General features: G+C 38.1%; 2 protein-coding genes across 2 annotated transcripts; both read left to right on the top strand.

The window, feature by feature from the left end:
- The first annotated feature begins 7,862 nt into the window (after window positions 1–7,862).
- rpl34 (ribosomal protein L34) lies at window positions 7,863–11,901 on the top strand. Its single transcript, XM_084712695.1, has 5 exons — window positions 7,863–7,945; window positions 8,407–8,478; window positions 8,577–8,676; window positions 11,463–11,566; window positions 11,772–11,901. The coding sequence occupies exons 2-5, from the start codon at window positions 8,414–8,416 to the stop codon at window positions 11,854–11,856; spliced, it is 354 nt and encodes a 117-aa protein (XP_084568821.1). The 5' UTR covers window positions 7,863–7,945; window positions 8,407–8,413; the 3' UTR covers window positions 11,857–11,901.
- A 1,122-nt stretch (window positions 11,902–13,023) lies between these two features.
- ostc (oligosaccharyltransferase complex subunit) lies at window positions 13,024–16,185 on the top strand. Its single transcript, XM_084712659.1, has 4 exons — window positions 13,024–13,240; window positions 13,837–13,930; window positions 15,194–15,391; window positions 15,569–16,185. The coding sequence occupies exons 1-4, from the start codon at window positions 13,102–13,104 to the stop codon at window positions 15,585–15,587; spliced, it is 450 nt and encodes a 149-aa protein (XP_084568785.1). The 5' UTR covers window positions 13,024–13,101; the 3' UTR covers window positions 15,588–16,185.
- Window positions 16,186–16,695: the final 510 nt, after the last annotated feature.

Here is a 16,695-nt window from a genome sequence, read left to right as displayed (position 1 = left end):
TAACAATACTAATCACGGTCCCATTCCATTTAGTGTAGCAGAGTCTTTCCAGTGAGTCAACTCATACAATTGACTCTTTCTAAGGACCGTACGCAGGAGTCGAACCCACAGGCCGATACAGAGGACTAAAAGTCTCATTACGTGAGGTGAACACTCCACCAACTGAGCTACCAGGCCACTGTTTGTTTGGTGTTTTAAAACGATAGTACAGATTCACTGAAAGTCACACAAACAACCAAAAATGCCACCAAAATAGGCCTCATTTGAATAACAGAAAAAACTGCATAAGTTAGAGTTCATTTCAGGTGTTTTGACCAGTTGGCCTCAGGGAAACGTGATAGTTAATCAAAAAGTTAGCTTGAATAATGAATAGTCAGATTAGTTGATGCATTTGTGTAAAATGATACGTTTATCATCATCATCGTCATCGTCAGACTCTGAGTTTGTGACCCCAGCTCGTCAAATCAGATCTGTCAATATTTCTGCCTATCAAATGAGATCCCATTCAGGCTGTCAGCTCTTTTTCAAACAATGGGACCCCCGGTGCACACGCAGCCTCTCCTCCACACCGCCGCACTGGCCGCTCCTGATATGGCTGCATTTCCAGGATAAAAGTGATGACTGGTCACGGGTCATGTGGGTTGCGGTGAGGTAGGAAGCGGGGTTGGTGGTGGGTAGAGAGGGAGGGGGGGAGGGTTTGGAGGGGGTGATGGTACCAGTTGTTTTGATTTGTCTGAAATCTGTGCTGTGACAAAAACAACAGAAATTTCCATCCTGGCCCTGCCCCCCACCCGGCCCACCCTCGCTTCGGCCCGGCAGCTAAATCCGAGCCTTTGTGTCCCACATAGTTGTATGGATTTGTCAGCAATGGGGCAGGGGCGGTGGGGGGTAGATAGGGTGATGATAACCAAGCAAGTTTTTCCGGTGAAGAGGGAAGAACAATTGACTGAAGCAGCGTATTGAATTAGTGCTATTAAACAAGCCATTTTTATTAATAACTAATACCAAAAGCTGTCTGGTCCTGTAGGGGAGGAAAGCAGTGAAATTGGAGAGTCCCAAGATAAGCTTTTTCTAAGAGACTTGCTCCGGATTAGATGTTGAAAGCCTCATATTAGCAACCCCCCCGTCACCACCGCCCCTACCACCACCGCCACCACCACAAGTCTGTACAAAGAGGCTTGGACAGACCACCTGCCCCTCAGGAAAACGCGGTCAGCAAAACAAAATGGGCACAGGCACCGATGGGATGCTCAGGTAGTAAATAGTGAATCAATGAGGCTCTTAAAACGGCTGAGTAAATGTATTCCAAAAGACAAATGGTCTGCCTCCGAGTTATAACACAAAGGCAAGATTGTCCAGAGTGGGAGAGACCATTTCGGGTCAAAACCGAGGGGGTGGGGTGGGTGGGATGGGAATATTCATTTTAGCAGAAGTAGCTCTAAAGAGATTAACGAATTAATAATCCACGGGCAGGTCTGGTCACTAAGTGCTGGAGCTGATTAGATACGAGGACAGTGTGAAAGTGAGACCCTGCTGTTACAGGTGGTCCATGAAAACGTACAGTGAAGCCAGGATTTTAGAAATACTGAGGTAATAGATCCAGACCCATTTCAAAGAGAACTTCTCGTTATGTTTGCATGTTCAAATCAGTTAACTGTTCTTTTTTGTGACATAACACTGTATTTATTGTTTTGGAGTACCTCAATGTTGGTTTAATTACACATTTATTAACCCAAAACAGCTGGATTCCTCCGTTTTTCTTTTGCTGATGTTCTCTTTACTTTTCAGGAATAAATTCTGGTGTGAAAATTAGTCAAATTGTTGTATTTATTTATTTGTTTTTGTTTTTCTTGGCCTGAAAATTGGCAAATTTCAAGAAATTGTTCCATCTAACAACAAGACTAAATCTATAGCCATGCTACTAACTCTGTGAGGCTGCACAGAGGTGCTATTTTGGGGTATTTCAGAAACTTGTTACCTGACTATATTTGACTATATATTTTGCAAGGTGAAGAACCAGTCATCACTTCCCAGAGCAGCATGATGGACCCAACTTCAAACTGTCTAGGGAGAAGGTGTTAGTGTATTTTTGACAGGATAATAAGTACAACTTGGTTACTTTTATGCCTTTTATATCATTGATGCACACAGAGTTCTGCAGAAACTACAGGGTAAAACACTCATCAGCATTCTACATATGACTCAATAGATTTCTTTGCAGGGGTCATAAGCTCAGCTGTTGTAAAAATCCAGTCAATCTTTGCATTTTGAGACCTGACAGCATTTAACCATTCTAGGACAAGACAAAATAAGGACAAAGAGGACAAAACAGTCATATTGATTGCTACGTTGGTGATGGCGATGTCATGTGAAGGTTTCAAGGTTCAAGCAAACAACAACAACAACAAGCCGACACTGGAGCATATTTCCTTTGGTTGTTATCTGCCATTGAGATGTCTGATGTGACGGAGGACAGCATTGATACAGGATGTGTGCTGCATTATAAGGTTAATCCTTATGTCAACAGGCCCACAGATGGGCTGACCTGCTGGGCTGCAGGGATGAGGTTTTGGAGGCGGGGGAGAAGAGGAGAAGAAGTTGAAAGTCGCTGCTGTCTGTCTGGTTGCGACAAGCAGGAGGGAGGAATTGAGCGAGCTCGGGCAAAAACCAGACAACTGTGGAAAAAAAAAAAAAAAAGGAAAAAAAAAAGTCAAAAAATGTTTCATGCTCTGATGTCATTAGGAAGGCGAAAGCAGAGCTGTAATCCTATTTTAATCGCAGTGGATTTATTAAACAGGAGCAGCAGGTTTAAATCTCAGCAGATTACACAGAAGGCCCAAGGAGATGTGGGGAGGGGGGTCGGAGAGGGTTGCGTAATCAAGTGCACTTAAGGTGATATGGTCCATCTTTGACTAGGCAGGACTAATTGAGAGGGAGGGGCCACGGGCGTCAGGGGGCTCCTCAAAATGCGAGTAAAGTCAGACAGTTTTGCGGTAAATAAACTTTAAAAAAGATCTACCCATCAGGATTGTATTGATATTCCGTTGGATTAAGATCCAAATTAAATATTCTATTGAGATGTCTTTTAGAATAATTACTTCTGACAAGATTAAGTCAGGCTGCCTGCAGATGTTACTAATTATTTGGACGTCTGCGTGTGCGCCTTGGAGTCGGCGCAAATCTCCTTGGCACCCTTTGTAAAAGACCTCGATTCGCGTGAAAGAACGGGTTAATCCAAGGTCGTGTCACATCTGGAGTTAATCAAATCAATGTAGAACAGGCCTGGACCTGCAGAGGCCACCAGTAATAAAAAAGTTTCCAATCAGAAAACAGTGACAGTGTATGTTGGACAGAACTGAAGGGGGGTCACTTTACAAATGTACTCTGATACAATTACTAATTACCTGTTGAAAAATGTATCATAATATTAAATTAATTTAACCTGACGACTTTCCTTTACTTTTGGATTACCGTAATATTAAATATGGTGAAATTGTAATGTTTTATGTTTGTTTCCAAGTTTATTCACTGTTTGTTTTACACACAAACACATGTTTAGATTAATAGCATGCAATTACACGCATTAAATGTACACTGCTGTACCACAAATTACACATGCGTTGTTTGTCAATTTAAAAGATATTTTTACATATCTCTCACATGTACTGCAGCCCAGTTGGTCTCCCACAAACAGTTTATTCATGCGTTTTAAGTCAGAAAATGATCACAGTGTCTGCAGGTAAACGACATCATTCACCCGGAGCTGACGTTAGCTGCTGGCCTGCCACACGGTGTGGCTAACATTAGCAGTGCTAGCAGCAGTCTGACAGAGCCACAGCCCCAACTAGTGGTGGGTGGCTGCATAACACCTTAGAAGCAACAGGCAACTGGCATTGTACATTTAAAATACTGATAAATAGTTTAACCGACTAGTAATTCTGGTGCCTGGCTAGTGAGCGTGGTGACGTTTAATCATACAGTCGAAATTCTGCTCCTACGGGTCTCTCTCATATTAAAACAATATAAAAAAAAGACAAACTTGAAGTAGTGGGGGACCATGAGAGTTATTGTCTTCATTATTAAACAACTATTGCTCATGGAAATCTATCTGAGGTGACTCAGTTTTATTCATGCTATGTTGAGTCATGTTCACCGACTCTCTGATGTTTGCGACGTGTCCCCTGTTTTCCCAGAAGTTACTAGCAGCTAGCAGGAAACGCACCATTACCATGAATAAATTACAGATTTCTCTGGGTTTGACCATTGTTGGGATAATGTAACATTTCAGATAATGTAGGAACACAACTCAAGAAAATATATAACATAGGTCCACCATTTTTAGACAATTTAATGAGGAACTGTTACATATGATAGCTTTAAATATTATAATTTATTACTTTAATTGTAGAGCAACATTTCCCATGTGTATTGATTAATCTCCAAAAAAGCAGTGCAAGTGAACTTGTCACTGTCAGAAACCAAATCCAGTCCAGAGGGAATTCTGACTAACTTAAGCATAAATCCAGACAGTTAGTCATGCCCTTAAAACGGATGCACACTGTACGGAGCCTTGTGTTTGTCACTGAACTTTGCCTTTGCCAAATGCTTCATCTAAAAGGATGCCAAGCTCACCATCTGTTGGCTGAGCTTGGCAAATGACACAGCACCTCTTTGATAGGGAGCCATTTTGAGCTATTTCTCTCAGTTTTAGTGCTTGGATATTGGTTGTCATTGGAGTGCATGGCATGTACTTTTTGCTTTGCTAAGAAATGCTGAATGCATTGAGGGACTTAATAGAGATTTTTAGCAGTAATAAAGGCTTAAACCTTTTTTTCTATTGGTATCTGGTTGTGACCCTTTTAAAATTCCAGTGTGTAGGATTTACAATGATTTATGGGCAGAATATGGCAGAAATGGAATATAATATTCAAGATTACATTCAAAAAAGTGAAAGTGAAAGTGAAAATCAACGTTATTGTCAATTCTGCAATATGTACAGGACATATAGAGTATCAAAATGCCATTTCACTCAGATCCTGTGTTACAAGTACTCAGACAACGACAACTGTTAAACACAGTAGGACAGAAACATAATACTAAAAAAAGAAACTACTAAAAAGTACGAAAAATATTTGCAAGTTGAGGAAGGGTCAGATAGGACAATAACAAGACACGGATTAAAAAAAAACTATAGATTCTCCAGAGGGTATGGATCCTTTTCGTAAGCTGCCATGTTGCACTGCAATATTTCTACAGAAGGGACAAACCAAATACTTGCTCCAGATACGGCTTTTCATCTTTTGCGTTTCACAGCCAGTGTAGGTTCTACAGGTAAAGTGTTTTCTCATCGCTTTAGGTCTTTAGGATGACCTGGCATGAACCTGGCATTTTGTGACAAAAATCTGTTTATTTTGCACCCTTTTACCTTTTTGTGTTGTGAAACACTACCGCTTTTGTCCACAGGGGCCTCCAAAATCACCTTTTTTCAAATGTATTTTTGTTGTTGTTGTTGTTGTTGTTGTTGTTGTTGCTTTGAGCACCACAGGACTTGTGCAATTTAGTCCCTGTATACTGGAGACAAGGCAGAAATCTCTACGACTTTTATCTCCAACTCACACCGAAAAAAAACATCTAGATGGACAAACAACAGTACAGATTTTAGGGTGAACTGTCCCTTTAAAAATGTTGTTGTAAATATTTAAACCTGTAAATAATATTTGTGTGAACATAAATTCATTAAATGGAAACATTGTGAATATATTTTTAGCAAATTAACTCCAATACATGATTTAACTTCAACTTTATGTGTCTTGCATAGTTAAATAAAAAGAGTGGAAGGTGAAAAAGATTCAAGATTAAAGCGTCACATAAGGATTAGAATATAATGATGATCAAAATTATTTGCATAAGAAAGACATAAAAGTTAAGTAAAAAGGGTTTAGCCTCCATTTGTCACCTCTAACATTAAACTCTCCTGCAAAGTTCAGTTTAGTTTTTCCCCCTCAGAGTAAATCATCTTCCCAGGAAAGTTAATTATAGATCTCTGGCTGGGTTTCACTTGTTTTAACAACTCACACACGTCCCAGATGGCCACAAATACATCAGAAAGAATCAGGTTGGGGCGTCCGGTAGCTCAGTTCACAGCCATGTGTACCGAGGCCGTCAGTCCTCAGCAGTGTCTGTGGGTTTGATTCCAGCTTGTGGCTCTAATCTCCCCATTTCCTGTCCTCACTTCAGCGATCTTATCATTTAAATGCATAAAAGCCCTCCCAAAATAAAACGCAAATTACAAATACTTGCTCATCAGATGCATTTGAGCAATGAGCCTGTTACAAGATAGAGTCAAAGGGACTTTGAAGAATCTTCTGTTTCCAGAATTATGTTTACAATACAGGAGTATTAGAATAGACATTTCCATAAATGTTGTGACTGTATACTTTGTTATTTACAGCACAGTTCAAAGGACAGTGCTGTCCAGAATGCCATCCTGTAAACTGTCAGGCAACTACAAGTAGTATAGCACTGCTGCCACCTACTGGACAATCTGTGCATTGTTTTATACTGAAAATAAAATGTGCAACTTTTGGTGTACAGTCACTTACATTGCTCCTCTGATGTTTAAACAAGACATCGGTTCTCAATAGGTCTTTTCATGTTGAACATTTGACTCGTTAAGCAGGAAAACCGCAGGTGTAATTAATCATATTACTTAGAGCTCTGGGTGTGCCAGTAAACCACGTAAACAGGCAAGCGAGTACGAGGTTGAAAATGTACGTAAATGGCTGCCGTTGTCACATCGTTGGTTACACCTGTGCTTCTCCTGCTGGGACACGTCACAATTTACTGTGAAAAGGCCTGTAGGTTTAAATTAAATTTCTGAACACAGTCTCTCAGCCAGCAGTGTTTCTTTGAGCATTCCTGGGTGGACGGTGTTGTTGTTCATATTTTTTCCCAAGTTACATTTATCATTGCTTAAACTGTTGCATATAAGATGACAACTTACCAGTCAATGGTATTATATAAATCAGATATGGTGAACTTTTCGTGTTGGGTTTAAAGATCTGCTCATCAGAAAAAAACAGGGGTTATGGGTCATACAAGATGTCTAACTTTCAGATTAATTGATCTGATAAAAGTGTTCCATCTTTACTGCAGAGTTACATTTGGACAGAAGAGGTAAAATCATCCAGAAGTGACATTTCCTCTGATTATCTATGATAATTTGGTTTTATTCCATTGTTTATTGTGTTTATTGCTTTTAAAAAACATGACAACATATTTGTTGTTTACTTTGGTTGCAATCCAATTACTACTATTGCTCATCTCAGCATTACTTTTGGTATATTAGTAGAGGACATAAAATTGGACCTAATATTCAATATTTTGCTCATTTTAGCCATTTTTTTTTAAATCATAAGACTAACTTCATAAAGATCTTTATGCATGATTAGAAAATGAATACACAGAGGAAGTGCCTTAATCTGTATTTTTTCCTTTTAATTTCTTTAAAGTTAATTTATGATTTAATCAGTTTATCAATTTTTATGTTTTGTTTTGTTGTTGTTTTTATACCTATAATATTTTCTCTTTGTGACTTACTCTAATGTAGTGTCTGGTCTTTATACATTACATTATATAAATTAAATTGTATAATATATCGTTTTTATAATTGCCTTACATTGTTCATTTGAAGTTTACAATCAAGAAAAAAACTTTTTAAATTCAAAATAGAACAAGCTTGATATTTTAAATAGTTCCTATTTAACAAAGCTCATTATTACACATTCTTTAATTTATTTTATACTTATCCAGTATACTGTACGTGTAATAAAACCAAACACCACCAGGGGGCAGAGTGACGGTTTTAAAAAAAAGCCGGTATGGAGGAACTTTAACCCTGTTGCACCCGCCTCGCTCCTTCCTCTTCCGGTTACGGCGACAGCAGGTATGGCGGCCCCTGCTTTACTCTCAAGCATTATGATTTTATAATCCACTGTAATCCTACGTTTAAAAATAAAATATAGTCGATTTCATGTAACGATAATATCAATAACAACTATTTGCCTCTAAGGACGTGATAATTTTGTTACTGATGGGTTTTTATGAGACATTTTAATGATGCCGCTCTTGCGTCCCTATGGCCGCTAGCTTAACATTAAAGTGAATGTGATAAGCACAGCTAACAACCACGCTAAAAGTGTTTCCATACCGAAATTAATTAAACACCAGATTTTACACAAGTGTTATAGTAAGGTAAAAGTTTTCGACTGATGTAAAGTAACGTTAATGTGACCCGTAGTCGCTCATATTTTGAGACGGACCGGGTAACGTTAGCATAGCTAGCAGGATTAGCATCGTAGCCTAGCATCATGTTTCAAAGTGAATCAATTTTCTGTATGTTTTCAGCTTCAAGATGGTGCAGCGCCTGACTTATCGTCGTAGGTTGTCCTACAACACCGCCTCCAACAAAACCAGACTGTAAGTCAAGTATTTTTTTTTCATTTACACCATTGAAACGCCGTTCATAAGCATCGGTCTAACTTGTGTTTTAATTTTGAACTCGTGCTGTTGTGCAGGTCCCGTACACCTGGTAACCGTATTGTGTACCTGTACACGAAGAAGGTCGGCAAAGCTCCCAAGTCGGCATGTGGCATCTGCCCAGGAAGACTGCGTGGAGTAAGTAAACGCATTGTTTTGGTGAAGGCCCTTGGCTTGTCCTCAAGTTGCCTGCTGTGTATTTGAAGTGTGCAGGACCCACATGGAGCTGGTCTGATTTAAACAGAGGTGGCAAAGAATCTTCAATTTCGCAGAAGCTGCAATTTTTTGATGGAGATTTGTCAAAACAGTATTATGAAGTACTGCAATGTTATCTTGTTCTCAAGATGTTGAAATGGTTAAAAACTCATTGATTTCAGCTTCTCAAATTTTAACTTTTTTGGTGTCTTTATTTCTCTGTGGCGGTAAATTGCATAGTTTTGGGTCATGAGTAAAACAAGACATTTGAGAACAGCATCTTTGGCTTTGAGAAACACAGATCGCCATTTTCCACCATTTTCTGATATTTTAAAACAAGCAACTATAATCGATTAATCTAGAAAACAATCGTTTGATAAATTAACTATGGAAATAATCGTTGGCTGCAGCCCCTTGCACAACATACCGTTATGAAGCATCATGGTTCTTCAGAGATGCTCTGGAAAATCATATGCTACAGTTGGAAGGGAACATGCTTATTTGGATTAGACTCAATGTTATTTCACTTTAAATGAAATGCAAATACTACATTCTCCCCTGAAATTGACCCATATGCAATGTTCTTTTATGGCCTATCAGCCAGCTGTCAATAATCTGTGTGAGGAAATTTAGCTTCCCCTCGTTTTTCTGAATAAGTCTTGGGGGATGGATGAACCTGTTGTAGCCTTTGCATCAGTTGCTGCAACAGTATGAACACGACTCTCACAACTTGCTGTCTAGAAAAATGCAGATCTTCACCTGTCAAAATTATATGGCAACAACTGATACTTAAAGTCAAGAGCAGGGCTCGGTGATACGGCTTAAACAATATCTCCATTATTAGGCTGTGCCATGCTATACAATATATCTTGATAATACACATTTAGTTTTAAATAGCATACCATAAATTCTCAAACAGGAATGATCTTGTAGTATATGAGGTATTGCAATAGATGAAAACTACCAAACAGTAGTAGAGTTTGGTGTTATGGACAAAATAAAATATCGCTCTTCTTGACAAAGTACCTCTCAGTGTTGTAGAAATGACTATTGGTGCTTTCACAAACTATTAATGCAATGAGATTTTTTGATAAATCAGCAATGTGGATATAGTGACTAGGTGGGTAAATGTGAATAATAACAGTCTGACATGTTCAGAAAATCACACCATTTACTGTAGTGCAGCCTTTAAATCCAGGAAAAATCAACACTTAATGCAAAAGCACAATCTTAATATCCAAAATATGAGACGTTATCTAGTTTTGTATCATGATATCAATATATTGCCGAGCTTTGCTCAAAAGCACATCAGATTATATCAGAGTTGCTGCTTCATGTGGTGTCCTACATTAAAACTTGTGAACCCGTCTGAGGTTTGAACTGCTGTGTGTTGCTTCTCTTGCTTTACGTCCTTGCTGTAAACGTCAGGATTTTAATAGTGTATAGTCACTGATGGATATTTTCCTCAACTCCAAGTCAAGTGTTTTATATGACATGTCACTTGTGACAAATGAATAAGGAAATCTGCTTTTTTTTTGTCTTTGGGTTGTGCTGCTGTGGTACTTAAAGCAGGCCAAGTGCTCTGATCACACAGCTTAATATTCTGAAGTGTGGACATTTGTTGGTACTTTTCATTTTGAGAAACTGATAGTTAGTAGCACATGCTGTTGTTGGAAACAATAATTAAGCTGTTGGGACTGGAGTTTTCAGAAAATTTCATTTATACTGCTGAACATGCAATCAGCGAGTTCAAATTTCATCTAGAATGCAAAAATTGTAATGCAGTACTTGTATTTAGGTATGGCATGTTGAGATCCAGCTGACTTTGTAATAAACAGAATAGGGATGAAACAATTGCTGTTTTTTTGAGATGACTTCAGTGTGTATCAGTGCTTTTTGAACATTTTAGACACATTTTAACAATACCAAGATAATACTGAAAATCATAATTTCAGTCACTGTTTTAAATTTTAATATGTTGAATCTTTAACAGATTGGACTCAGAAAGAGACGGGGGATTTTTTAGTAACCTGGACAGAAGATTTTACAATTATACAACTGTTATACTAGTAAACAAGTGTCTTAATCATATTGGTGACACGAGTAGTTGGATTCAGGAAGGGGCTTCACAAACTGTTCAGATTAGAAGAGAACTGCTGGCTGGTGTAATAGTGAACTACTGTCTTGCGTTAAAATGTACATGCACCTTGTAGGACTTGTGTACAGGTCTTTCCTCTTATTGCCATGTCTTGGGAAGGACGACAGGATCGGGTCCATTCTCAAGTCCTAAATTACAAATAATTTACACCTGAAAACAGAAGTGTGAACACCAAAGCAAGGCATATTGTCTTGATCAAAAATGAGACATGACAGTATGAAAAGTATGATATGACATATTTGCACACTGAACTCATAGAAATCCTACAGGTGTGGTGTTTTCAACCATGTTGGTATTAACCTTGTGCACATTTTAAACTCATCTCTGCTGGAGTGGCAGAAATATTTTTGCTTGTTAACAGAAGAGGTTGTTCAAATCTTCATCTCTCAGGATGCCTGTAATTTGTTTCTCTAGTCGTTGTTGAGTAGCCTGCAGTTCAGTGTTTAGTTCACTTGTTTTTAATCATGCAGACTGTCTGATTGGATTAGGATAACTTTCCCCAGGGTTATTGCAATGTTGATTCTTCATGTTTCCTATTGTGGTCTCATAGTGGTTCTGTTTTGTCTTGTAGATTCGTGCTGTTAGACCTCAGGTTCTGATGAGGCTCTCCAAGACCAAGAAGCACGTCAGCAGAGCCTACGGAGGCTCCATGTGCGCCAAGTGTGTGCGTGACAGGTAAAAAGACCATTTCCCTTCCTCTCTCTTGACAGGAAACACAAGTTTTAGTTTTATTTGCATTGATCAAGAGTTCTCCACTGATAGTACACCACAGTTATCTGAAACTTGCAAGTGAAAACTTGACTTTTGTCACTGATTACATTAATGAGTTCTGACAGCTTGATGTTTTATGTCTAAATTCTCTTTTTGTTTTTGTTCTCAGGATCAAGCGTGCTTTCCTGATTGAGGAGCAGAAGATCGTCGTCAAGGTGCTCAAGGCACAGGCACAGAGCCAAAAAACTAAGTAAAATGTGTATTTGTAATGCCACAATAAAAAATGACAAACAAATCTATTTCCTATTGTGATTTGTAATGTTTGATGCATTTAATTGAAAAGGGATTTGTGATCTTTGAAACCCTGAATTGCAACACGTTGCTTCTGGTTCTGTTAATATTTCAAGGGAAACATGCTAATGATGACTGATTCTTCAAAAGAAAAAACTAATTAAATGGACATTTTATTTGTGAAATTGGAATATAGCCCTTGAAGTGCAGTAAGTGATTTTTGGACAAAAAAATTGAGTCCCATTCCCAGGTGGTCAAATACCAAGGCTTTGGGTTGATGCTACTGTCTGTTGTTACAGGCTAGATTTTGAATACCTGAAAACAGGCATTTTTTTTGTTCTAATGGGGTCAAAAAGTGAACTGCCCACAGACTTAAACGCACAAAAGGACCCAACACCATACAAGTGTGGTTCCCTGTAAAAGCTCTAATCTGAATAAATCTGTAAGATGATTTTTTCTTATCATAATAGTGAAGTAGACGACCATGATTAAGTGGCTGAGAACCAGAAGCATTCTACATTAAGTTTGGTAAATGGAATATGTATGTATTTTAACAATTACACTTTGGATCAAATGAGTCACATTTATCGCTAAATGGAAACCAGCGACGATAGCATGACGATAGCAGAACGGACTAGTCCAGTCGTCTTTAGAGGGGAACCACAGAAAGAACGCAAAGATCTCGCGAGAGTGCTTATTCTAACCCGAACCGTGATCTTTCCCTGACCAAAACCCAAGTATTTTTGCCCCTAAACACGCCCAGATTTTAACCCCTGCAATTTCACGTTATAAACCAATTAATTTACACAATGAAGAAATAACGCGTAGAAATCTCGCGATAGTTTCACAAATCAAAGGTTCCTTTCGAGACACCTGATTTGTTGAACTTGAACTTCATGTTTCTGTCTCTTTAAATGTGCGTCACGCACAGGACTTGTCAGCGGTGTTGGCTAAAATTAAATTGATTAAAACATTTACCGTAAAGTTAATGTAAGTATTAAGAAAATGTTTTTGCTTTAAAGCGGAACTTTGTAATATATATACACAATATAATAATGATTATATAAAAATAATAAAATAAGGAACGCCTTGTAGAAGAGACAAAACATGTACTTCCGGGACACGTCAACAAATAGGCTGCTCAGACGGATCTCAGCCAGCGGCAGCAGCTGTGCTTATTGTAGTGATTGGACATTTATTCAGAAATCATGGAGACATTATACAGTATACCGTTCACTGTGCTGGAATGTCCAAATATAAAGCTGAAGAAACCGTCATGGCTGCACATGCCGTCTGCTATGACTGTGTACGCGGTCGTTATTGTGTCCTACTTTCTCATCACGGGAGGTAAATGGATCTGCTAAGCTAATGTTAATACAACACTGCTAGCTCGTTAGCGTCCAGTCTACTTTGTGTGTGAGCATGTGATTTAAAGTTAAAGCTAATTTATGTTTGGTTGTAATAATGTCAGATCGTGTAACTGTGGCGGCATTTGCAAAGCAGCCTGTTAGCTTTGACGTTAGCATGTACGCAGTTAACATAATGGACCAGGCTAACTTTGCAGCACAGCTAGCAGTAGCACAAGAAACTAGTTGAATACGTGTTATATCCTGTGTGACATCTATAGACCTTTTTCACAGTGGTCATATTGAGATGAAGTAGTTGCAGAGCCTTTCCAGAAAACGAACATGCACAGTTGCAGTGCTCTCAGTGTTTGACTTGAATGGAATTTAATTAGTATTATTGGTGATACCAATTACTCCGCTACTTCATGTTAAAATGGCTGCTGTGAAAAATGTCTATAATCCAGCAGTAACTTTAGTAATGGTACAAGTGTTAAACATGATTTATTTGTTTTTTTAATGAGATTAATGTTACTCAGACTATGATCAAGTTGTTTTATGGTCTGATTGATTCCTGATCAATCTTCCCCCACATTATAGGTATCATCTATGATGTGATTGTGGAGCCGCCAAGTGTGGGTTCAATGACTGATGAGCATGGACACCAGCGGCCAGTCGCCTTCCTGGCTTACAGGTATGTCAGTCATAACACTGCAAACATCATAACAAAACCTTGAATTGTAATTGTTAAAACTACTACAAGGAGTTTTTACAGAGTGGGTTTATTACTCACGCCCCTGTATGACCTACATGAGTTAACAAGACAATCAGCAAGAAGATTTTCCTTGTCAAAGTTACAGTGAGTCGTACATTAGGCAGTTAAAAAGAAGCAGCAGGAGATTATTCTTTAGATAATTTTATTTTTGATGTTTTGTGGTTATAACAGTGGAAACACTATTGCGTTTGTCTACAGAGGCCTCTAAAATCAAAATATGAAAAGTTTCTTGCGGTTTCCTCATTTAAATTAAGGCTGCACAATTAATCAAAACAATTTTGAAATTGCAATATGGCCAAGTGCAATCTCTGAAACACAGAAACTGCAGTTTTTGATAATTCTAATGAAGTACTGTAGAGATGTCCTGGACTACAAATCCACTCCACATCATCATGATTTTACAAGTTTTTTTTTTTTGTTTTTTTTTTGTGAAAATAAAAAATAGTGATGCACAAACTACCATTCCCACTAAAGGCGATTCATATTGTAAAACTCCCCAAATAATAGCAATGTGTTTGTTTTTTAATTAAACATATCATGCAGCCTTAATTTCAGTGTGTAGTTTGGAACATTGGAACACAAACTTCTTACTGAAGACAGGCTGGAAGAGGCTGACAGTGGAGCAGGAAGAAGAAAAATCTGTAACTTGCCCCTTTCTTACTAATAACATATAAATACTGATGGCCTTTGTCCTTCTTTATAGATCAAATAAAAATCACATAAAAAAATTTACTGAAATGCAGAAAAAAAATTCAGCCATTTGTTAATAACAGTCATCTTAACAACTCAGCAAGTTCATTGTGTCTTATTTTTTCTCTTTAAATTTTCTGAAATCAAATCATATTTGAGCAACATTTTAAATAAGCGTTTCACTCCATATCCTGAAACACACATTTGCTTTAATGTAGAATGAACAGACTTTTGAAATAAAATTTCATTCTATGATTCATAAATGTAACTTCTGTAGTTTTTCATGTAATAGTAATAATAATAACATTATTAAATCAATTAAAACATTAAATGTTAATCCATGTAATTTGTATGCAGGTTATGCATTTGTTATTTTAGCTTCAAATCCTCTTTCAATATGAACTCTGTCTATTATCATTATGACTTGATCAACCCTTTTTAGTCAAGTCATGTTTGAGTCACACAGCTAATGGGAGCACATTTGTTTTGCAGAGTAAATGGCCAGTACATTATGGAAGGACTGGCTTCCAGTTTCCTCTTCACGATGGGAGGCCTGGGCTTCATAATCCTGGACCGCTCCAACGCGCCAAACATTCCCAAACTCAACCGCTTCCTGCTGCTCTTCATCGGCTTTGTCAGCGTCCTCCTCAGCTTCTTCATGGCCAGGGTGTTCATGCGCATGAAGCTGCCGTAAGTCTTAAACGTGTTTCCCATCAAAAAATTTAAACCCACACATGCAAGATTTATTATTTAAACCCCAACATGTGTCTTACAAAGTTGGCTTGACTTGAGTGTAGATGATGGTTTGCTTTTCATCCACTGTTTTAGGCCACAGTGTTTTAACTAATGAATCTTCTGTGTTTTCAGAGGATACCTCATGGGCTAAAGAAACAGAGCACACTGAAATTGATTTGGATGGACAGATGACATCAAATGTATGGGGGCCCCAACAGGCAGTTCAACTAAAATTATGGATAAACTCGACCTGTGATCTAATCAACAACCATTCAGGACTGAAAGCACTGACCTTGCTATAGAAATTAGACCCGGCTGCACTGACAGTCTCTCACTGACTGTATGTCACTCGTGTTCAGTAACTTCCTTCCTTTTTTTCCAAATTTCCTAACAAAGTGATGCAGACAAGGGTCACATAGATCACTGTGAAAGGTGCTTCAGTATCACCAATTTTTTGAGTAAAACAGACAATATCCAGGTCCCTCTCAACTAAAGAAATTTAATTTCACTGTACTGAGAGAGGCTGAAGTGCTGTGCAGCAGGTGAAATTGCTCTTGGCTATTAGTGAAGAAAAAAAAGGAAAGGAACTTACCGAACACTGTTGGCATGCAGCGGCTCATTTGGTATCAGAAGAGGAGTCTGGTTAATGTTGAAGTTGTAAGTTTTTGTAAAGAAATCGTTGAAAAATCCTTGAACTTGTCACAGTTGCATTTTTGTACAAGGGTGTGAAATAAAACTTTCTTTTCAGAGCTCTGTGCCGTCATCTTGTCTATGTCCTGTGTATTGTCTGGCGAACAAATTCAGTCATTTTCTACTAAACAAATCGAGCCAAACTGGACAAAGTAGAGATTCTGCGGGTCATTTAAAAGTCCAATCATCTGAATTTTAGCCCTTAAATATTATTTTGGCAGATCAAATGTGCTGCTGGGAAAAAAAAAATATTTATTACAATAACGACTACAAAACGGAAGTAGCATGCAACAAAATACAAACCACCACTAATGCAAACTCTGCAACACAGTAACATGATTCAAATTGGAAAATGTAATTTAAATTAATTGACGTACCTTTTGGCCAGTATATGGAAATGAAATAGATTTAAATTGTGTTCATAATGGTCTTAAAAAGTCTTGAGTTTAACTTGTTGAAACCTGCAAGAAACCCTGGCAAAGACAAAGATGAATATGTCTACACTGCCCATTTGTACATGCTGTATATTTAGGAGTTGTGAATTATTTAGATACTTTGTAATTTGTTCT

Source organism: Lutjanus erythropterus, chromosome 23 (assembly GCF_056507025.1).
Source record: "Lutjanus erythropterus isolate fLutEry1 chromosome 23, fLutEry1.hap2, whole genome shotgun sequence".
Taxonomy (NCBI): Eukaryota; Metazoa; Chordata; class Actinopteri; order Lutjaniformes; family Lutjanidae; genus Lutjanus; species Lutjanus erythropterus.
This window is presented reverse-complemented; position numbering and strand designations above follow the sequence as displayed.